The sequence below is a fragment of the Phaenicophaeus curvirostris genome, chromosome 9, assembly GCF_032191515.1.
Source record: "Phaenicophaeus curvirostris isolate KB17595 chromosome 9, BPBGC_Pcur_1.0, whole genome shotgun sequence".
Classification (NCBI taxonomy): domain Eukaryota; kingdom Metazoa; phylum Chordata; class Aves; order Cuculiformes; family Cuculidae; genus Phaenicophaeus; species Phaenicophaeus curvirostris.
This window is the reverse complement of record NC_091400.1, coordinates 5,643,739-5,666,377: the sequence shown is the minus strand read 5'-3', so window position 1 is coordinate 5,666,377 and position 22,639 is coordinate 5,643,739. Positions and strand designations below refer to the sequence as shown.

The 22,639-nt window shown below is 41.5% G+C and overlaps 1 protein-coding gene across 3 annotated transcripts in view; it reads right to left on the bottom strand.

Annotated features, from left to right (window-relative positions):
- Positions 1–3,685: 3,685 nt before the first annotated feature.
- MYPN (myopalladin) overlaps positions 3,686–22,639 on the bottom strand; it is a 64,838-nt gene continuing 45,884 nt past the window's right edge. For 2 of the 3 annotated variants that reach the window (XM_069864384.1, XM_069864383.1), the window contains 9 exons: positions 22,093–22,240; positions 17,334–17,555; positions 16,701–16,850; positions 16,085–16,164; positions 15,440–15,566; positions 12,875–13,082; positions 12,024–12,189; positions 9,958–10,091; positions 3,686–8,327 (listed from right to left, as the gene is read on the bottom strand). In XM_069864384.1, coding sequence (XP_069720485.1) covers positions 8,158–8,327; positions 9,958–10,091; positions 12,024–12,189; positions 12,875–13,082; positions 15,440–15,566; positions 16,085–16,164; positions 16,701–16,850; positions 17,334–17,555; positions 22,093–22,240 — 1,405 coding nt within the window. In that variant the 3' untranslated portion in view covers positions 3,686–8,157. The remainder of the gene's footprint in view (positions 8,328–9,957; positions 10,092–12,023; positions 12,190–12,874; positions 13,083–15,439; positions 15,567–16,084; positions 16,165–16,700; positions 16,851–17,333; positions 17,556–22,092; positions 22,241–22,639) is intronic. The other variant, XR_011338013.1, reaches the window with a different exon arrangement.

Here is a 22,639-nt window from a genome sequence, read left to right as displayed (position 1 = left end):
GCCAAGCAGCTGAGCTCGTTCCAGCCCTGGTGATGCCCTAAACTGCCTTTTGCCTGTTTGCTTCTTTCGCTCATGAAGGACAGAGGGATCTCGGTTGAGAAGGCAGGAGGGGCGAGGAGGCTGAGAAGGTCGACAAATGAGTAGGAGCAGGACAGCTGGAGAAGCAGATGTGTTTGTAGCAGGATGTAGAGCCCACAAAGGTTCGACTGCTGATGTCTGTTGCGATGGCGGCGGACGGTGATGCCGAAGGGTTCTTCTGCCGGTGCTTGTTTCCCCAAACAAACCCTCGCTGCTGTCAGCGGTGAGGGAGAAGGAGAAAAGGAGCTGCTGTCCCAGAACAGCTGTTGGTGGGTTTCCAGCAGGGAAGGCTGGTGGGTTCCCTGCTGGCTGCTGCCATAGCTTGTATTTTAGAATTCTTTCAGTTGGCAAATGAACAGCTTTGATAGGAGTTATTTTCTACAATTAAGCAGCTTTCAGTGAGAAACAAAAGCATCAATAGGACCTTAGCCCTGTCTGGGAGGAGAGAGACTGCTGCAGGAACTGTTCCATACAAAGAGCTGACCTTCCTGTCTGTCTTTTCTCAGAAACCTGACTGACGTTTTGCCCTTGGTTGCCTTTGCGCAGACTGGTGCCTTTCATGAGGCCGGAGTGGGACTGTTCCTGGAGAGAAAGCAGCTGGGACAGACCCTCAGGCTGAGTTAAACCGTACAGGAGAGGCACTGTGTGTCCTGAGCAACTGTCTCCTTCAAGTGCAAGCATTCAGGGATGGTTTTTTTAATGTATATAGCCTCTCTGAAGTTAATGCATAGTGTTAATTATTAAATTGTGGGGTTTTGCTTCTTGCGAACCACATTAAGCACACACAAAGTGCATTCAGCCTTCTGGGAACATGTGGTCACGTTCCTCACTGATTTCTTTTTGGAAGTTTATAGAGAGGGAACAGAATTAGTTGTTGTCCGTCATACAGCCAAGTTAATGCTGTTTGAATATTACTTATCATTAAGTGGCAAGATTAAGTGTGTAATAACAATGCAACCTTAAATAATTAAACAAAGTGCCATCCTACGCTGATTTATTAGCTGTAAACATTAGGCAGATGTCTCACCTGCACTGCTAGCGCAGTAGTGGATTTTCCATTGTGAAACAGGAATATAGTGCAAATAAATTGTGTAATTTTATGACATGGAAAACTGGGCTTAGTGAAAGATAACCTTCTAAATCTTAGGTGGGAAAGGTAATACAATACAAAAGTATAAATACCAGAGCAGTATGTAAGAACAGTATTGATGTCTTTCTGCACTACTGGCATATAATTTGATTTTGTATGACACGACATTGCAGTTTATATGTGATTTACGTAAAAGTACTTAACATCTATTTCTCTTCCAATTTCTTCCACCCCACATTGTAATTTGGCATCTCCTGCATATGGTGAGAGATAGAAAAATAATGGGTCAGGATGCAGTGAATGGTTGAATGAAAGGAAGCTCACATAGGGAGTAGCAAACCACACAAAGCATTCAATATCTGTGGTCGTGTTACCAAAAGTGATTAAGAACTGAAATTTAAGTCCTAGACAGCGCGTCAGTGCAGTCGATAGGTATCTTGTGAACACTTTGTAAATCAGGTCATTGCCTCAGTCTCTGCTGTTGAACAATATGATAAGACTATAATCCCCATTCTCTTGGAGTTAGTTGTGCTAGTGGGAGGTGAGTGAGATATCTTTATTGAATAATTACAAACATTACTAGTAGAAACGTGATTTTATACGATTCTCTAGTATTTCTCTTTTGTGGGAGGGTGCAGTGTTGAGCTGGAAGCTGGTGTTTCACATTTACTGTAGCGCTGAAGGCAGCAGGTCAAGTTCTTTGTAGTTTGTAGGTGGCTGTCTGGCTGCTGCTGATCTGGGGTTGAATGGTGGTGGTGGGGAAGGTTAATAATTCAAAATTCTTTCTGAAGGCAATCTGAAAAGAGGTCATTATATGTGCTGGTTTGGACTTTTCAAACTCAGCTCTTCAGGAATACATCCATTTCTTTTCATAGCTTTCCTTTACAAATACTTCGGTGACACTTTGTGAAATGTGAACTTACCATTTAAGTTGGGTTTTTGATTATTGCTCCTGAATATTTGTTCCCCACTGGCTGCTTGATGCTTGTCAGATAATGGCTGTGACATTTCTTCTGTACTGGACTTTACTGGTGGGGGCATTTGAAGCCCCCTCCCCTTAAGTCGTTATTACTTCCAGTGGGCCTCCAGATGAAGGAAAAATTTAGATGCTCAGAGCCTTGTCTACTCATAAACTGAGCAGACAAAACTCGAAAACTCAGAACCGAGGTTTGCCTGCTCATAAATATTTGTCCCACTGAACGGCAGTTCAAACCTGAAATATTTGTATTTGTACTGTTAGTACATTGTAATTCTAGAACGATGTTATTGTAAAAGCATTGGGGATGAGTTTTGCTTGCTTTATTAAATATTTGTTGCGTGCTCCACGCTTACATCTCACTGTTGAAATTCAGTGTGAAATTCTAATGAACTGTTTGTGGGAAATCAGAGATTCAGGCTGCAGAGTTTTCTGTTTGAAGGAACTACAGATACTCCGCTTCTGTGATTCTTTGAACCACATCCCCCTGTTTTGACAAGGTGATGAGGGTTATGTTGAAATTGGAACTGGAGTGACATTTTTAACTGCAGAGACTTTTCAGGGGTTGAAAGCAGAACGAGGGTAGCATGTTCCCAAAATGCAAATTAGTGATGAAAAGCCAGTGGTTTCTTCCCATCTAAGTATTGAGCTCATCAGTGGATACGCATTAGCGAGTCTTACAACTTTAATTCATTCCAGTTTTTTTTTGTTTCTCTCTTCCATCTCACCATTTCTATCTCACCCAGGGAAGTTGTGGCTGCCCCATCGCTGGAGGTATTTGAGGCCAGGTTGGATGGACCTTGGGCAGCCTGATCTAGTGGGAGGTGTCCCTGCCATGGGAATGTTTCAACCTTCGACTACGCATCCACCACTTGAACAAGTGAAAGGGGAATGTGGGCCAATCAAACACACAAACCACACTGGATTTCATTCTTCCCTGTGCATGCCTTTAACTTGAGTGACTGAACATATTCCTTGGATAAACGTCCATTAGGAGACTTGGGAATGCAGTCCCTCCCCAGCTTTCTTGTAGGTATTGGAAGGTCACTGTAAGATCTCCTTGAAGCCTTCTCCAGGCTGAACAAGCCCAACTTGACCAATAATAGAATCATAGATAAGGTGGAGTTCAGCTCTGACAGCCTCTAGGCAGAAGTATATGCTCAAGTGTGGGCTTTGGAGACTGATCCTCCAAGATTCTGAGGATCTGGCACAGCTATTGACCTTTAAGACATACAAATTGCCCCATAGACCCCTTGGCTTCTGCTCTGCCGCTCCCGAGAAACCTTATTCTTTCAAACTTTGATGAAGGGGCTGAGGTTATCAGAAAAAGAAAGCTTGGTTTAAACCCAAAGCAAATTGATCTTGAGAGTTGCTTAAAAAAGCACCAAGTGTGTTTCACAGCTGCCAGCTGGTCTGTGACTTGATCCTATTTTATGATTTCCTTCTACATGAGGTAATCAGCTGGCACAGAGAAGTTCTGAGAAAACCTCTGGTCTTGTTGCACACTTTCACAATTACTTGAACACGTAAAGGACACACTCTTGTATGCAACTCTGAAGCATTTATTTAAGTTTAGGTGAGACAAAGGGAAATACATTACCGAACAGGCAGGTGTTTGGTTTTTTCCTTTCATATGCACTTCAAATATACTTTAAAACTGACATCAACACTTGACTTCCCAGTGAGAATGCCTTTGGATCAAAAAATAGAAAGTACCAACCGTAATCAAGAAAAAAGTATAAAATAGAATTTTAAGGCTCAAAGTGAACATCTCTGTATTGGAAATAATAAGGCAATTAACAACAAATCACTTCTCCAATATTGAACAGTTAAAATATTTCATTAGGTCTTGCGGATCATTTTCTTTGAAGGCATTTTCCATAAAAATAACGCTTTTAAACCAGGTAGCATTAAGAGCACAGTTCTTAAAGGAATTCTTATTGGAAATTTGTTGCTTTGGAGAACCTAGGATTACTGTAAACAGTTGGGATTGACAGTTGTTTACATATTAAGATAAAGACTGCAGCCTTGGCTTTTCCTACTTGAAGTGTGGGCTCTCACACCAGGAGGCGTGAGGTGTCCCGGAGGTGAGTTGCATCTTCCAAACAGAAGCAAAGGAACTCAGTCCAGCTGTTTTAAGGCAGGCAGTCTGACAGCATCAACACCGACTGCTATGGGATGCTGCTGAGAACTGGATTTGTGCCAAGCTGGACTGTGATTTTAAAGCAAAGGTAATACAGTTGTCATTTCTGCTCTTCTTTGAGATACACCACGCCTCTGTTTGATTGTGTACAAACCCAGGGCTAGAAGGAAACAGGAAACTAAATAAACCTGGAAGACTCTGAATTATAAAACACTGAGAGGTTACAAAACTGAGGATTTTTGTATCTTGCTGATACAATGTCATGCTCCACATTGTGAGGATTTCATGGGCTTTTGGAAGACAATAGCTAACACTGACTTCAAAGGAGGTTCTGACACGGATTTTTGTTGTTGCAGTAGCCTGCCCCGAATAAGAGAATGCGGTACCATGGCAGTGTGAAGTCAAACCAGTTATCCGATTAGACAAAAACAATGAACAGCCAAGCTGTTCAGGCAGGGAGCACAGTTGCACAGTCTCTGGTGCATCTTGACACAGTATGATTAGATAGTGCCATCCTTCACAGGACGTGCGCTCAAACAGCATCACAGGTTTTGTAACAACGCAGTGTTGTCTCTGCTGCTTATCCAAACCTTTTTCCCTTGGCTTGCCTATCAGTTAACAACACTAACATAATTTTTGTGTCTTTTCCTAGCAAGTCTTCTTTGTGAAGAACACATCAATGCTGCTAATTAACAGCATTTACATCCATTCTCATAAGCTTCCTTTACTTGCTCATTGTGTGGGCTCAGTATATGCAGAGGAGAAATGTCCTGTAGCAGTTAACGAGCAAAATTTAATGACCATAGACAATTTAGGGCCAGCTTCTGGTTTTTTGTATCGGATGCGCTGAAAGTGATTGAAATTACTGACTCCTGCTTTATGCAGGGAGACGTGATGGGTAAAGTTCTGGGTCCTGTTGCTAGTAAATACTGCCGAGAACAGAATGTTTTAGTTCAGCTGGCAGATATTGGTGATCTACTCCGTAGCCTACCTCTCAGTGAGAGTTCTGGGGCTCCTTGAATGGTGAAGGATTAATCATTCTTACATAATTTTTAGGGGAAAAGTCTTTCAGCTTCTTCTCTCCCACTTGCAAAGAATTGAATGCGCACTTTAAAAAACATTGTACCTCTTAATCCTCAGCTTGTTGGTTCAGGTTATAATGAAATAAGTTTGGAGACACTCCACTGAAATCACAGAGTAAAGGTTGAACAGATAGTGTTTCCATATTTCCTCTGTGCATTTTTTATTTCAGTTTGTACTGAGTTTTGGGGGTGCTGCATGATGATGTGAAACGTGAGCACCACTCCTACTGTCAGTAATATGAACAAGCATGACTCCAGCCCTGGTAACCAGGTGTTTGCTGATAGTGAGTACTAGTATTCCTTTCTTCTAAACTACATAAGGAACTCTGATAGAAGCGATCACTTTTGTAGATAGAATTGCCTTACTAGGATATTTCCCAGTCAAAAAGGAAAAGTTTGTGCTAGCTCGAATTCTTATTTTCTGCTCGGTCAACAGGTAACTTAATCCACATTGGGTGTTCAGGCAGGCAGTGGAAAGTAAAATGGGGTAGGAAGTATCGAGTTGTTTAGATCTGAAGGAACCTCAGGAGGTCATCTGGTCCAATCCCTCACTCAAAGCCAGGCAAGGGGGCCACGGGAAGCGTAAGCAGAGAAGCATTTGACTAAGCCTGGGCTAGGTATAAAGACTGGTGACTGATGTACAGCTTGGAATACCTTGGATCAAAATTTATGCTTCCATTCTGGCAAGAAATAATGGGAGACCGGGGCTGTAAGATTTTGTGTCTTAGTTTCCTCTCTTCTCACCTCCCAACGGCACTCGATTAAATAAGCAAAATCCAATTACTTTGCTTGGGTTATTTTCCCAAGAGTAGTTACTAATATGGGAAGCTTTCAGTTTTGGACTGCCTAACTCCGACTCAGTCTGGGTTTAGTTTTAGGATCCCAAAGCCATCAGCTGAAGATAAGAGGAGTCCTCTCTCCTGGAAAATCAGACCCACAATGTGTCTTCAGCTTGGGCATCCTGTAACTAAAGTCACTTGAATCAATGCATCACTTGTAATAGCTGTGAATTTGGTTTTGTTTTGTTTGTCGGGGAGGAGGTACAAGATGGGCTACAACTGGTACTTCTGCTTTCCACTGAAATACCTGCATCCTCGTATGTCTCTCGGGACAAGAATATATTTTAGTTTCCTGGCCTGCTCAATCTGGGGTGAAATGCCTGAGATTTCTAACAAGAGTGTAAAAGTTACAGTGATGGTTTTGTTTCATCTTCTTCACTCGGGTGGGAAGAGGAATAATAAGAGAAATTCCCTTCCTCTAAACTCTTAGGAAACCCCCAGTTGGAGACACCATAATCTGTGCTTGTAGGAAACCAAATGAAAGGCTGTCTCTCAGGCTCTGGCCATGCCAGTATCCTATTGTACACTTTGCATGTGTAATTTTTTTTTTTAAAGTTACATTTTTAACTTTGAAAAAATCCAAATAAGGTCTAAAATGAAAGTCTCTGTTAACTTTTCATCTCTGTGACTCTGATCAGGACTTTGTTGCATTCTCCAGTGGGGCTGAAAGCCAGAACTGCTTGAAGAAATGTCCAAAGAAAAAGGATAGCAATATTTTCAAGATGCGGTAAATCATCTTAGACATTCACAGATTCTAAGTGCTGTGGGTATGAACACAACTGTACAGATGCTAAATATATTCAAATCAATCATTAATCATTGTCACTTAACACCTTCTGTTGTGCTTTCATTAAATTGCCTTATTTATTGCTACTATGAGTTACAGTAGGGTTTTTAGCTCTTTGCTTAACTTCATGACATCTGTATAATAACAGAATTTTCTCCGTCTTTACAGTAGACCCCACACTTGTGGTTATTTCCTAAACAATGGTGAAAATTTAAATTCCACCAGATCATAATTCCTTTCAGTTAGTTACAAAATGAGCTAGGTGGGAGATACACTTTTCTTTTAGTCAAAAATTAGGAAAAAGAAACCGATATTTAAAACGGTGAAGTTACAAGCTTGGTATCATCTGTGTTTAAAAGCAGAGAATCACTACCATCGTGAAGAAAAAAATAATGAAGCACATCTGGAGAACAGTTTCAGCTACGGGCTTTAGGGAACCTGTGTCAGACAACAGGAATTCTGGATTCCTGTGTTAGCGTCCTACGCACGTGCCCTGTACCTCGCTTTATGAATCCTTACACCACGAGTACACGGTTCATGGAGCGCACACACACACAAATATAAATATATAGGGTATTCAGTGGTACCTACATGAAACACTATTGTCTTGAGTTCAAAAATTCTAATGTTATCTGGCATAATAATAATATATAAAAATGAGTTACATCTTTTCCCTTTACCTTGTGCTTTGTGATTATCTGGCATGTTTTTTAGAGTTACATTCAAAGTCATGTTGTTTACCTTCAGTCAGGATTGTTGTTACTCTGATGTCAATGTGTTCACTGGCTGTGCTCCAGCTGAACATCATCCATCCTCAGCACGGCTTGGTACAGTACAGTAGCTTTCATTCAAACAGTAAAAGTGGTATTGGCTTTTAAGTGCTGAAAACTATGTTTACTATGTAATTCTTAGCAAACTACACAGTACTGAATTTATTGCACAACACTCCATACCACGATTATCCTGCAGTAAAACAATATGCAGAAGTCTCGCACGATGTGTTACTTGCAACACTTGCAGCAGCAGTACACTTAATTACAAACCAATTGCTTGTAAACCTTGAGCATCTTGACTTGTACCTCCTTTTTTTTTTTTTTTTCTTTTTTTTTCCACAGTTCCAGAATCTCTGCAGGTGTAATTGCAACAGTTGTTTGTTTGGGTTTCACAGTTCTTCGCTTTCCACCACCTTCTGGGTTGGGGATGAAAACAGCACAGGGCTTTCCGTAGTTGGGAAAGCAGGAAAAATGTCAAGTCCTTGGCCAGTGAGATTCGCGTACCGGCTGCCACCAGGTCGAAGCTTTACTTGCTGTGGGATTTGACGGTGCCACTGGGCTGAAGCAACAGAAACAAAGCAGGCTGTATAAACCCCTAATTCAGTTTGCAGTGAAACAACAGAAATCAATGCACACAGCTGAAAAGTTGCTTTCAGCATCCTCGAAGAGAGCACAGCATTGTTCCCTTTTTTTTTTGGGCCTGTTCCTTCAAATGTAATAATTTATGTAGTTTACGCGTTGAGTATTTTTATTGGGGTCTGCAGATGGGATTCCATCCCTGCTCAATTCAATGGCAACATTTACATGGATTTCACGAGTCCAACATTTAATCATTGAATCTTTTGGAGCCTTCTCCAAAACTCCTGCAGTGAAAACTAAAACTGTACCATGGCATGAACAGAGATGGAAAAACTTGACACGGCTCTGGTTTTGTGCTGCTACGTCCTCTGGGGGACTTTTCTTCCTGATACTTTTTTTGATGGTATTTAATTCCAAAGTAATTATGTAGGTATTTTTTTTTTACTGAAATGATTACAATTTTTATGTTTTATTAGTGACAAGCAGTAACATTCCCTGCACTTTTTAAAGATACTGAAAGAAATGTAATCCAAATCCACATGTTCAATAACTTATAAATAACCTCCAACCTGTTCCCATATGAACAAATACCGTTGCAACTCTGTAAGAATGTCTAGCTCTTAGATAGTACTTAACAGTTCTCATTCTTAAAACACTCCAGGAAGGGGAAATTGATATTATCTTTGCTAGCATTTATCCATACAACACCTCCAGGTCTGCACCCTGTCGGCAATTAAAACAAAAGGGAAGTTCAGGGTACAACACTCTGAGAACAGCTTAGTGTGGGGGACTTGGATTGACAGGAGACTTTTGTTAGCTTTCTGTGCTGAGTTTTAACCCTGTCTATCTGGAAATATTTGAAAAAGCCTCCTATTTTCCTTGCATCGCCCAGTTTGTTTAAAATGTGGGGTTTTTTTTCCATTGAGGGTATAATCCTCAATATATAAACTATATTCTGATAGTTTGTGGAACATATTTTCTATGTTTTTATGCTGCTTAAGTGATCAAAGTGCCCTTTTGTTCTAGAGAAATTGTCTTAATGGTTACACCTTGCATAGATTCAGTGATTAATGATATGCTGTAGTTCTTGAACTGGGCTGGAGCCTCCCAAGTCCTAGACAAACACATTAGATGCAAACTAGCCTCATTAATTAGGTATAATTAGTTTGCATCATAGATGCTCCATAGAAGAAGGGCTCTGCTTTCGTGTGTGGAATTCATTGTTCCAGCTCAGGTCAGGGCTGTAGCGCAGGCGTGTGCGTCAGAGGCAACAGAGTACGGTTCAACTTGAATACATGTTTATTATACGCTTATGTGACCAGGGAATTTGGAAGGTGGGAAATGAGAGTAGAGAATGCTGTACAAAATTCCTCCTCCCTTTTTCCTCTTTACCTGCCTTTAAACGGATGCAGGAGAGCTATTTTGGCCGTTTAGCTGTATCGTTATATCATACCTCCTCCTGGTGGCCCTGCTAAGCTGTGGCCACGCTCTGACACCAAGTTCTAATCTACATCAAACACATTAATTTACAGATTAAGAACTAGGGGAGGGCTGGGACTAGTCTAAGAAAAGAAATCCTGATTTTGATTTACTTACTAGCCCACACGTACCGTATATGTCAAGCCTGGCAGTACAAGAGACAATACCAGCTTCATTTTTTGCAGACAAGGTGTACCAGCCGGCATCTGCTTTCCTGGCAGGTTGAATCAGGAGGCAGACGTACCCTGTTGTATCTTGATGCATGCTGGGAAAACAAGTAGTTTGGAATTAGTTCTTCTCAAGAGCGTATCAGCTTTGGGATTTTACAATGTGTACATTAAATATGGAGCAGATAAATCGTAACTTCTATTCTCAAAGAGGGAGCAGTCCAAGACATTTATAATCAACAGATTTTCAGTATGGCCTCGACTAATAATCAGAGGAGCTGGAATCTGTTCCTGCTCCTCTCAGCTGTGCAAAGCCATGAGGATACGACAGTGTGAGCTGAACTGCACAATGAAGCTGGGGAAAGGTCTGGAGCACAGGTCTTCTGAAGAGCAGCTGAGGGAACTGAGGATTGTTTAGCCTGGAGGGGGATGAGGGGAGACCTTATCACTCTCTACAACCACCTGAAAGGACATTGTAGAGAGGTGGGAGTTGGTCTCTTCTCCCCAAGTAACAAATGAGAGGACAAGAGGAAATGGCCTCAAGTTGCACCAGGGGAGGGTTAGATTGGATATTAGGAAAAATGTTTTTACTGAAAGAGTGGTGAAGCATTGGAACCGACTGCCCAGGGAAGCAGTGGAATCTGCATTCCTGGAGGTGTTCAAAATACGTGTAGAAATGGCACTTCATGGCATAGTTTAGTTGGCATGGTAGTGTTGGGCTGATGGTTGGACTGGATGATCTTAGCGGTCTTTTACAACCTTAATGACTTGATTCTGCGATTCTATGAACTGTTGCTCTGTATGTGTTAACACTGCAATTGTTTATTAGCCATGCAAAGATGCTGCATGCTCATATTGCCTTTTTTCCTAGTTCAGAAGCTGGAAGAAAAACATAACAGAATATCAAGAACATTTGTACAAAGTTGTGATCTTTTCCACAACAGAAACCAGAGCAAGTCAGAAACTTTCTTGGGGCACCCTTTTCCATGAGAAAATGCCTGAGTGGCAAAATCTTAAAGATGCATTTGGCCAGCACACTAGAAGAAATCTGCTTCATTATTCCTTCCTCTTCCTTTGCTCTTCAGTGATTCAAGACTTTCTGACTGCAGTTTCCAGGGAAAACTATTGAGTAGTCTAGCAGAGAAGACCAGAGTCAGGTGGGCTTTCTGGAGAGGGACAGCAGTCTCTGATTCGGGGTGGGGAAACCACTGAAATATTTTGTCAAGTGAGCTTTCCCCCACAGCAGGGAGGAGCAGAGGCAGTGTTCTTTACAGCCAGCCCGCGTGGTACGCATGTGAAAATGTAGTGCTTCTGGAAGCTGGTGTCAGAGAGCTAATGACCGCATAAAATCATTAGTTGGAGCCAAGGCGCAAATAATGTATTAAAAATCAGATCTATGCTGAACTAGCAACCTTAAAAAATAAATGAAAGCAATTAATTTCTCATTATTCACAGCCAGGCACATTATTTCATCAGTTTTTCTTCTGCAAAACCTAAAAAATAGCAATGAGTTTGTATGCAAGAGCTGAACCCAAACACTGTTGTATTTTGTAAGCGTGGATTAAAGTCTCTGCCTACATTTGTGACCAAACTTTGTTATCAGCCTCTGTATCTGATACACTAAACTCTCTATTATCCCGTGCTCTAGGGCATTCTTATGCTGTTCTGATTTGAATTCATCCGTAGTTAGGACTAAACTGAGGAAAAAATAGTTTAAAGAGAGAATAAGGTGCTATAATGCATGAAACAATGCAATATCATAGTATCTTGGATAAGAAGCTGCATTTGCTGTATCAGACCTCTGGCTCGAAAGGTCTAGCACCTCTTTCTGAAGCAGTGGCACATTCTGCTCCATGCTTTTATTCTGAACGGAGGAAACAGCTGTTGATCACCTCACAGTGAAACCAGCTTTTTAAAACATTTTGTGGGTGAAGGGAGTTGTTTCAAGAAGAGCACCGCCAGGGCTTAGCACGCAGGTTTGCATGGGAACAATTGGTGCAGCCACAAGCTCGGGTACGGTGGCACAGTACCTGATCCTCTCTCTGTTTGATGGGATGGTCTCGTTATCCTTCTTCCAGTAAAATACAGGGGGTGGCATTCCCACAACTCTGCACTCTAATCTGACGGGGTACCCTTCAGGAACGCCACAGTTCTGAAGCTTCTCCAAAAACATGGGGGCTTTTTTTACTTCCTTTGCTGGAAAAAGAGAAAGAATTATTGAACAACAGATATTTTTTTCATTGTTTCACTTGCAGTAATATGGCAGGACACGACCAAAAATTATTCTTGTGATATCAAAACAGGTCGTGGATTTTTAATAGGATATTAGAAAGGAGGTGAAATGCCATGATATAGCCTCTGTGAGGGAAAATAAAGAAAATAACAGGCAGAGCTGATGTCCATAAAAGAATGTATGCATATCTGATGAGTCTAAAGATGCTACCACTGCAGGAAGTTAATGCGAGATCTATGGATTTCAATAGGCTGCATCTTGTAAAGCTTTATTATAGAAAAATATTCAGATTTGTAGTTTTTCCTATTCAAAAACATTTTGAAACCAATAAAATCAAGGCTGACATCTAGGAGACCTCAACGTATATTATGAATTCAAGCATTTTATGGGGAGAAAACTAAGAATGCCATTTTGCCGAGACAAAGTGAAGCGATGACAAGATAAGAGTCCTTACAGCTCTCTGTTAATAACTGGTGTGCACCTATCGACTGAGGACCAGGTCCATTTCCCTCCTCACTTAAGTTTCATAGCTTTTGAACTTTCCTATGATCAGTGGATTAGCTACTCACTTGCCTGTAGGGAAACAAAGGTGCTTTTGAAGAAACGTGCACAAATAACCACAGCATTGTGGCTTACCAAGACTCTTACCTACAACAGTGAGCTCCAGACTAAATGAATTCTGTCCTGTTTTATTAGTGGCAAGGCAAGTATAAGTTCCAGCATCATTTTGTGAGAGAGGATCAATAAGCAGCGAGTGAACTCCAGTCTCTCTGACCAGCATCTTGTGGGTAGCATCTGGTAGCACGGGTTTGCCGTTCAGAAGCCACGTCAGGTCTGGAGTTGGTAACCCGCTCACCTAACGGACAGGGAAACAGCTAGAGACAAGTGTCAAACTGACAAAGAGGTTTTAGTAAATTTGTTGGTGAGCCTTGCTTCAGGTACCTCTGAATGATCTCAGAGTCACAACTTCTGTTTTTTTGCTGATTAGTTCCAAAAGGGACAAAACCAGAAAACAAATGAGCAACAAAATCCCAGGAGAAACAAATACATGAAACGCCTACATTTGTCTTGGTCAGAAAGAAAGAAACTTGGTTATCTATGAGATTCACAGAAGACTCCTAGTAATCTGCTAGTTTTGTTTTTTTTTCCTTAGTGCTGAGTATAAATCAAACCCCTGCATCCAAACCACTACAGAGTTTAATGGAGATTAAAGAGTTCCATACAAATGACTTTGTATTTCATATAATTTGATGAAGAATGCTGCAGTCTTTGTAGCTCTTAAACTTACGTGCTTTCCATTTTATTGAAAGAGTATTAGACCGCATTATACTCTCAAAGATTTCTCCAGCAGATAGCAGTACTTTACTCATGTCTAAATTCCTGCTCTCCAAATACCGTTCTACAAAATAGAGACTGAGGGAAGTGGAACTTGCCTGAACAAGGGCCGCTGTCTTCCAGGTTTGTGCAATACCAGACATGCTCTAAGGCTTCACAAGCTCTGCCAGGGTGGCAGAGCTAAGAATAACCAAATTCTTTGGCATGCTCCCTACTAAACTTGACATTGTAAATGAAGTAGTAATGAATCTTGTTCATCTTCAGGGCATTAACTTCTGCTTCAGCACTTCTACCCTCCTGAGGGTAGGGGACATTCTGGAGCTTGGAAGAAGTCGGTGTCAGCACTGCCGCCTTTGCTGTGCTACTGGGACACAGAGGGGCTACCAAAATATGTTGAGCAGATGAGTTTCGTAAAGCTGTTCAATAACAGGATGTTCACTGTGTGTACTCTAATCTCTGACAGCTCTCTCCTCTGGCGATTTGGATCTGTTAATGGGGATCTTTCTGCATCTCTGCATGCCGGGGAAGCATAAAACTAACTGGGCTCTGTTCCCTCTTTTCAGAGAGTATTAATCTTCAATGATTCAGTCCAATACAGTGAGAACATGCTGAATCCTCTCTTTCTTATGGTTTTATGCTATTCTGGATTATGTTCAAGAATCTGGTAATGGAGCAGAAGGACCTGTCATTCTCAGATGAGCTTCTGGAGTTAGGACTGATAAAGGACACAGTGAACATATCTAGTAATTTGAACAACCTTGTAAGTGAGCCTTCTATTTCTGGGGTTGTGTTTTCTGTGTTCTTCATTCCCTTAGCAAGCTTGCAGACGACACTAAGCTGGGTGGAAGTGTTGATCTGCTGGAGGGTACGGAGACTCCAAAGGGATCTGAACAGGCTGGACCGCTGGGCAGAGTCCAATGGGATGAGGTTTAACAAGGCCAAGTGCCGGGTCCTGCAATTGGGGCACAACAACCCTGAGCAGCTACAGACTAGGAGAAGTGTGTCTAGAAAGCTGCCTGGAGGAGAGGGACCTGGGGGTGTTGGTTGACAGCGACTGAACATGAGCCAGCAGTGGCCTAGGTGGCCAAGAAGGCCAATGGCATCTTGGCTTGGATCAGAAACGGCGTGACCAGCAGGTCCAGGGAGGTTATTCTCCCTCTGTACTTGGCACTGGTGAGACTGCTCCTCGAATCCTGTGTTCAGTTCTGGGCCCCTCACCACAAGAAGGATGTTGAGGCTCTGGAGCGAGTCCAGAGAAGAGCAACGAAGCTGGTGAAGGGGCTGGAGAACAGGCCTTATGAGGAACAGCTGAGAGAGCTGGGGTTGTTTAGCCTGGAGAAGAGGAGGCTGAGGGGAGACCTCATTGCTCTCTACAACTACCTGAAAGGAGGTTGTGGAGAGGAGGGAGCCGGCCTCTTCTCCCAAGTGACAGGGGACAGGACAAGAGGGAATGGCCTCAAGCTCCACCAGGGGAGATTTAGGCTGGACATTAGGAAAAAATTTTTCACAGAAAGGGTCATTGGGCACTGGAACAGGCTGCCCAGGGAGGTGGTTGAGTCACCTTCCCTGGAGGTGTTTAAGGCACGGGTGGACGAGGTGCTGAGGGGCATGGTTTAGTGTTTGATAGGAATGGTTGGACTCGATGATCTGGTGGGTCTCTTCCAACCTGGTTATTCTATGAGTCTGTATAGCATGTGGTAAAAATAAATCCCCTGAGCCAGCTCAGAGACAATAGCAATGAGAAATATAGTTTTAAAAATTAAGCATTAAAACTTTAACAGAAAGTATTCATGCATGCAATAAAGGAACATGAAAACACCTGGCAATACATGTGCAGAGGTAGAAAAAGTGAGAATGAACAGCGGAAACAGTGAATACCTTACAATCCAACCTGCAAAGTCCCCCTTCATGTGCTACCATGTCACCTGGAGCCTGTAGAAAGTATGGCCTGAAAAAGCGTTCTTGAACTGCCTCTTTGTCTCCTTCTGGCACCCAGGGTCGTGTTCTGCAACACAGAAAGTGTTTGCATGTGTTTGGAATCCACACCTTTTTTCACTAATGCTTTAAAAGAAGAAGAAATTGTGGAAAAGGGTGAACCGATAGCTTGAGATTAATAAAAGGGCAGAAAGAGATGGACTGACTTGATTAATACTGGCATACTTTCCATTTAGAAGGATTATCAGATTAACTATATCATGTATTATGGGTGGGTTCCCAAGCTGTTCTTTGCTGCTTTTTGCTTTTTTTTGGCTGAATTTCATCTTGATAGTCCATCACTTGCCTTTAACTCCTCTGCAACAGGTAAACAAAATAATACTTTACACTTAAACTTATTGTATTTGAAGATGAGCTTCAAAGATATTACATTCTAGAAGTGACCTGTTGGGAGGGAACTGCTGCAGTTATTTCCATTTTGTGGGTGAGAACTGGAGTGCAGAGTGTGTTCAAGTACAGTAGTGAATTATTTTGAAAGCCTTTAGTAAGGATTAAAAGAGAGCCTGAAGGACTTGTCTTTCCTTTTACCTGTGAGGCTGAATTGTTGATATTCGGCCCCGAACAGGGATACTCTGAACCATCAAGTGGCCCGAACAACTGATTCTCCCCTGCAAATTACAATTGAAACAGAATTAATAGTTGGTTAGTAGCTCATTTAATTTTAAAGTATAAATATTTAACATTTATGATGCATAGGATTTATTTTTACAAAGTAACTGGGCAATAGTGTAAACATTACTTTTTCAAAGATATTGCTATCGGGACGCAGTGGAGCGTGGTTGGGGCAGGGGTTTCTCTGAGTGCCTAGAGCAATGTGTTTATCAGACTCATCCAGGCTGTGCATTTAGCAGTGGAACCCAGCTTCTGTCCCAGCAGCGTCTGTCCGTGCTAGCTCATTCCTGCCACTGCATCCCCGCAGGTGCTACCAGTACATGTTAATGTGAAAAAATGGCCTTAGCGATTGTGACTGGGATATGTAAGAGCAGGTGAGTAGTTTTGTCATTCCTTTTACATGGTTTCCGTTCCTACCCTCTGAAGCATCTGGTTTTTGCTACAGTCACTGCTCCATGTCAGACCAGGTCTGTGTTTCTATTAACGCATATTAGAAAAAGCATTTTTTATAGAGGAAAATAAAAGACGTTACCTGTGGGTTTGCAGCCATGATTGTGTAGTTGCCATCGTCATCACTAGTAGTAGCTTCAATATGTAAAGAACACGTTCCATCTTCTTCTCTGCTCATTTTGAAATGCGTGTTTTTCTTTGAAATCTGCTTGCCATCCTTGAACCAGTAAACCTGTAGTGATCAGACCCCCCCCAGTGACTTAACACTTACTCTGTGGTGGAATAGTGACTAGAAAAAATGTAGATAAGAACACAACATAAGTTGGCCAACTGCTAGTAGAATTTTAGAGTCTTATAAAATTTGTAGATCAGGTGCAATGTGAAATGGAATGATTCCAGGTTCTCTTTTCTTGGCTAGAGAAACATTAGTGGTATTAAATCAGTTCTCATCTTTCTGAGAAGTTAATTTTCTGGGGGTTTCTGAAGGTCTGTTTCCCTTGGATTTAGGTGGCTTTGAGGCAGTCCATACAGTGCACCATGTCCAAGAGGTGCAGGAGCAGATATTGTTATTGGAAAGCAGAACGGGGACATAATTTGTTTTAGAACTCTCTCCACAGAGCTGTGTTCTTAGGAGTGAGACTTTCCAGAGGGATGTATAGAAAATAACAGGTAGTTGGTCTTCATTCCTTTACTGCTAACAGTGAGAATGACCTACCTTGGGAACGGGTATCCCAACTATTTTGCATGTGAATGTAGTAGGAGATCCTTCCATTACCCGAAAATGCTTGAGTCTCTTATCAAAGATTGGTGCTATGTATTTGCCTGTAGGGATTTCCTCATGTTGGACTTCATCGTCTGATTCATCCACTGGGGTACGTTCAAGGCGAAATTCTATTTCGTTCATCAGCCTCTGCTCGAAGCTTGAAATCCTGTATTCCTGCAGAGCGAGAGAGAGACAATTCTGAACAGGAGGAGTTGTGTTCTGTGGTGTTTGCAGTTATTTGTGCTTTTAGACCACTCTCAAAAGGAGTGAAAATTTAGAAGTCTACATAAATTACGGCCTGTTGAAACAGTCTGGATTTGGTCTGCAGACACAGATTCTCACTGCATCTTAGGTTTGCAGGATGTAACTCATGAAACTGAGTTTTTTCAAAGGCAGGTTAAAAATCAAACATGTAATTCCTCTAAGTCCCTATGGAAAAACGGTAGTTTTGCACACTGCCAGTCATTAAAACGTACCAAATTTTTGAGGATTTTGTGTTCAAATACTAGTGACCTGCTAATTACAGAAATGAATACCACTACATATTTCAATTCAGATTGAAATAAGGAAAACTGTAGCTACTAAAAGAGAAAACTAGGAAGAAAGTGAAATATTTGCAGAGTACTTTACCTTCCGGCTAAGACTTGACCAGCTTTCTAGTTAGTGTAACTGAGAAAGGCAATCATATCGCATTTAAATCTTTAGAATCATAGAATCATAGAATAACCAGGTTGGAAGAGACCCACCGGATCATCGAGTCCAACCATTCAACCATTCAACCATTCATTTAGAAGATGAAACAGATGATGCAAGAACAAGTGTATACATAAATGGAGAGGACAGCTTTGCCAAGCAGGAGTTTTTGAGCTAGCAGGTCTGCAGAAGAGCACAAGATGTACAGCAAAGGGCAGGAGCCAGCCAGTAGATGGAATCAGCCGCTCTCTGTGTTGGCTTTGTCTGCTCTGTGGTCCAGCCAACAGCTGGTGATCGACAAACAGCCTTATAGAGTTTCATCTTGTTGAGCATTTCTTCTTTCACACAGCATGTCTCAACAAATCACTTTACTAGATCAAATTCTAATCTCAGCTAAGCCAGTGTAAAACCAGAGAGTCTCATTTCTGCACCAACCAAAGCTATCGGTTTTCCCTTTAGATGGCAGGAGTTGATTACAGTGTTCTAAGGGGAAGTTAAGGAGCTGGTCTTTCACCCTTGATACTGACAAAAAAAACCTCCGTGTTTTTAGGAATGAAGAATCAAGTAAAAATCAGGGAGGGAGTACTGCTTTTTAAGCAGCATCCAAGTCACCAAAATGAACCACAATCATATTTTGGTTGTAAAGTCTCCCATAAATGAAGGGATGTCATCACTGGATATGATGTTAAAACTAGGCTGCAGTTCAGCACAGAGAAGACTGAGGGAAAGAGTACAAAGGTGCAGGCTCTGGTTTTGGGTCAAAAATTTAGAGTTCCATCTGCTTTCTGGCAACTTTTCTGGAATTTTTGCAGCCAAGAAAGAACACGCTTGTTTAATACAGTAGCCAGATGTTTAAAACTGTGCTGTCTCCTAGCTAGAAAGTGGTAAAATTCAAGCTCCTATCTAGAGGTGTAAATGTTCTGTACAAATTAGACTATATATCATAATTTTATATGATCATAACTCCAGTTGGAGTTTCTTTCCAGCGTTGGAGAAAAGGGTTATAACAGCTTCCTGAAACAACCCTAATCATTAAGCTGAAATGGTCTCTGAAACGTCCTGCTAAAGGAGGGCCTGTTCCACGCTGTCTGAAAGTCTTAAGACCTCATGGAGCTGGAGAAGGTGAGAGAAAGGCTCAGGACTGCTGTTAAGGAAGCTGAAAGGTGGAATTCCCAGATTTTTATCCTGCTGGTAAAGAATGCTTAATTATTTGTGCAGTCTTGGACAGCACCAACAATACACAGTAGCAAGGAGCAAGGAATTAGGAATTCAGCTGGCCAAGGAAGACGCTTGAGTTAAGTCTCCCATATCCTGGGATTTGTCCAAAACTTCCTGCAACTGCCTAAAACTAATCCTCATTTACTGTATCTTCTCTTTGAAAGAACTGAGTAAGTTTAACTGAAGATGTGGTGGAACTGAACCTCTTTTTTTTCTGCAATCATATTTGTGATGCAGTTTCCCCATCTAGTGATCTAGCACACTGCCATCTGCAGAAATGACAGCTGTGGTGCTTTTTTCTGGAAAAAATGACAGCTGGTAAGTGCATGTTCTTGATCAAAGTTGCAGCTAGAATCTTAGCACAACCATATTTGTATTTCTGTCAGCTCTGCGTGGCTATCACAGCTGCAAAAGACCAGAGACTGATCTCTTCTGTCTCCTGCAACATCAGCAAAACTAGCAACTGTGTTCTGATTCTGGATTTCTCTGTTGTTAATGATGAATGATCACTAGATGAAACAGCAGGAGTGCATCTGGATTATTAGATATCGCGCTGAGTGCATAATGCTGACACTCAGGAAAATCTTGACTTGTAAGCTGAACACTTCTCATGTGGAAGTCAGTGCTGGGAAGTAAATGGAGCACTAAGATCTAAATCACTCATGTTCATTACTGCACTTTATACAGTAATATAAGACAATACTAGTGCTTTAAGGCACAGGGTTATCATCTGCAGCTTGTGTTCTGGATGATCCCTATGTGCTCTGCAGATACTGTAATTGAGACCAAATGCTCCTGCTGAAATATGGAGTTACTACTACTGAAATACGGAGTTACAATTCAATTTTCTATATAAAAATACAGTACGGGACAAATTTTATGATAAGGATTTTTTTAAAGTAGCATGTAGAAAATACAAGGAAGCCAATGCTCTGAGAGCCTTTTTGGCTGCTATACTCCACTCATTATGCAGCGATCTCTCACACAGAGTAGACTTGCATTTGTATTTATATGAAAGTGAATAAGAAGGCCATTCCCTACCATTATAAGAATCAATTTAATGCAGATGTGCTTCGTATAGGATGAAAAGGTCTGCTTTTTAATTGTGTAAACTAGAAGAGGAAAAAACAGGACAAAACCTATGGGTGAGAATCCAACACTCCAACATATTATTCTCGTGATGTTGATTGTTCTGTAAATTGCAAAGCAACAGGAATTTTGGAAAATACTAGGCATCCTCTCATCTCTTTAAATAACCGTTGCTTTTGCTTGAGGAGAAAACTCAAATTTAGTCAGTCTGAGCAGTGGTTTACCTGGATGTAGAAGAATAAAATCAGAAGTGATTAAATGTGGGAACTGAGGGAACGTTTATGGAGCAATCCTACAAAGGTTTTCTACTTCATTACCATTGGCATTCTAATTACCATAGCAATTAGGGAAGTGCCAGCTCTGGAGGTTTTCAGTGTTTGGGGGATTTGGGAATCAAGATTTTGGTTAGGTGTCATACAAAGCAGCAAATAAGTGTATAAATAACTTTTGCTGTCAGCAGATAACTTTGACACTAGCAGTGATCATTGTATCTGAAGGGGTTGTCATGCAGTTAATTCAAAAGACTGATTAGTATTTCACAGTAGCTCTCTAAATAATTTGTCTTACTACCATAGCAAGTACAAATTGTAACACTTGCGGTTCATCTGCAAAGTGTCCTGCTTGCCAGTTGTTTTACTCAAAGTGCTTTGGCAGCGTCATCTGCCAGAAAGAAAGGTCACCGGCAATATTAAAAAAACAGGGATTACACTGCAGTTGTCTACGGAGGGTAATTTACTCCAGGGAGTCCATGGCTTTTTGCTTATCTTTGCATGTTCTCTGTCAGAAGGGCTAACAGACCTTGTGAAAAGTTCCCTTGTTGACGACAGATCAGGCTAAACCGTTATTTGCTGCACTAAGGCTGAGCTGGCGGGACGGCTATGGAGGGCACCACGGCCAAGGTGAGAGGAGCATGATCGCCTACAGACAGAAAGCTGTCTAGCAGTCCTCACTGTGTCCTACGTTATTTGAAGGGAGTTGGACCTGATTTACAAGGGTTTCGACCTCAAAATATTATCTCGATTTTTATTTCCTCTTTAATTTCTAGGACATTGCCCAGATGTGGTGAACTGGTAAATTGCAGTTAAGAATGAACTGATATTTAGTTCCTTGAACTGTGTAAATGGCTTTTTATTTTGTTTAACTCTAATAATGCTAGGACTAATGTTCAGTGTAACCAGTAACCGCTACCAAAAACTTTCTTAAATTCCTAATAAGTCCCTGTCAATTCACGGAAGTCACGAGATTTGGAAAAATAGGTTTAATGATAAAAATGGAATACTGCGTTTTAGTTCAGCCCAAGTAAACCCCAAAATAATTTCTTAAATGGTTTGATTACTTTACTTCTTAATTAGTGTTAAAAATATACACTGTATGAATGTGTGTGTGTGTGCAATGAGCTGAGCAACTTGTAAAGTGAAAAAATGAAATTCAATATACAGAAGCTTCCACAAAAAGAAAAGAAGTTTGACACTCCTACCCTTCTCTAACAGAGATAATCAGCATTAAAAAATGCTCCTCAGTCACAAAGTAAACACTGTACAACTGCAGCCCCTCTGACCTCCTACTTAAAGCTCCAGTTTGCTGTTCCAAGCCAGTACTTACCACAAACCTTTACTCTGCAAAGCCTCAGCCACACAAACACCATCTGTTTCACAAATAGTACGTTTCTTGTTCAGGAGCAAAATTTATTTTAATACCACTATTTTCTTACCTGCTGGCCATTTTGTTGATAAGTATCGTCTCTGAAATGCAGCTTTCTTTCCAGGTCCTTTACAAGCGCAGCTTTATTTTCCTGAATAGAATCATCTGTTGCTAACGACAGAGGCTTCAGGTTTTTCTTTGTTAGTCCCTGGGTTGGGCTGTTAAATGAAAATTCTGATACTAACATGCAGCAACCAGTATGTATTTTTTGTCATCTGTGAGACAGGGACACCTCCCACTGGATCAGGCTGCTCCAAGCCCCAACCAACTTGGTCTTGGACACCTCTAGGGACAGGGCAGCCACAGCCTCTCTGGGCAACCTGGGCCAGGGCCTCCCCACCCTCACAGTAAAATATTTCTTCCTAATACTTAATTTAAATCTCCTGTCTTTCAGCTGAAAAACATTAGCCCTTGTCCTACCCCTGCACCCCCAGATGAAAAATCCCTCCCCAGCTGTGTGACGTGTCTTCCTTTTGCTGTTCTGCAGGCACGGTCATCTCTCACTGCTTTTGTAACCAGGATTATTATAATTGGTAATGCCAAAAAAGGAAGCTGAA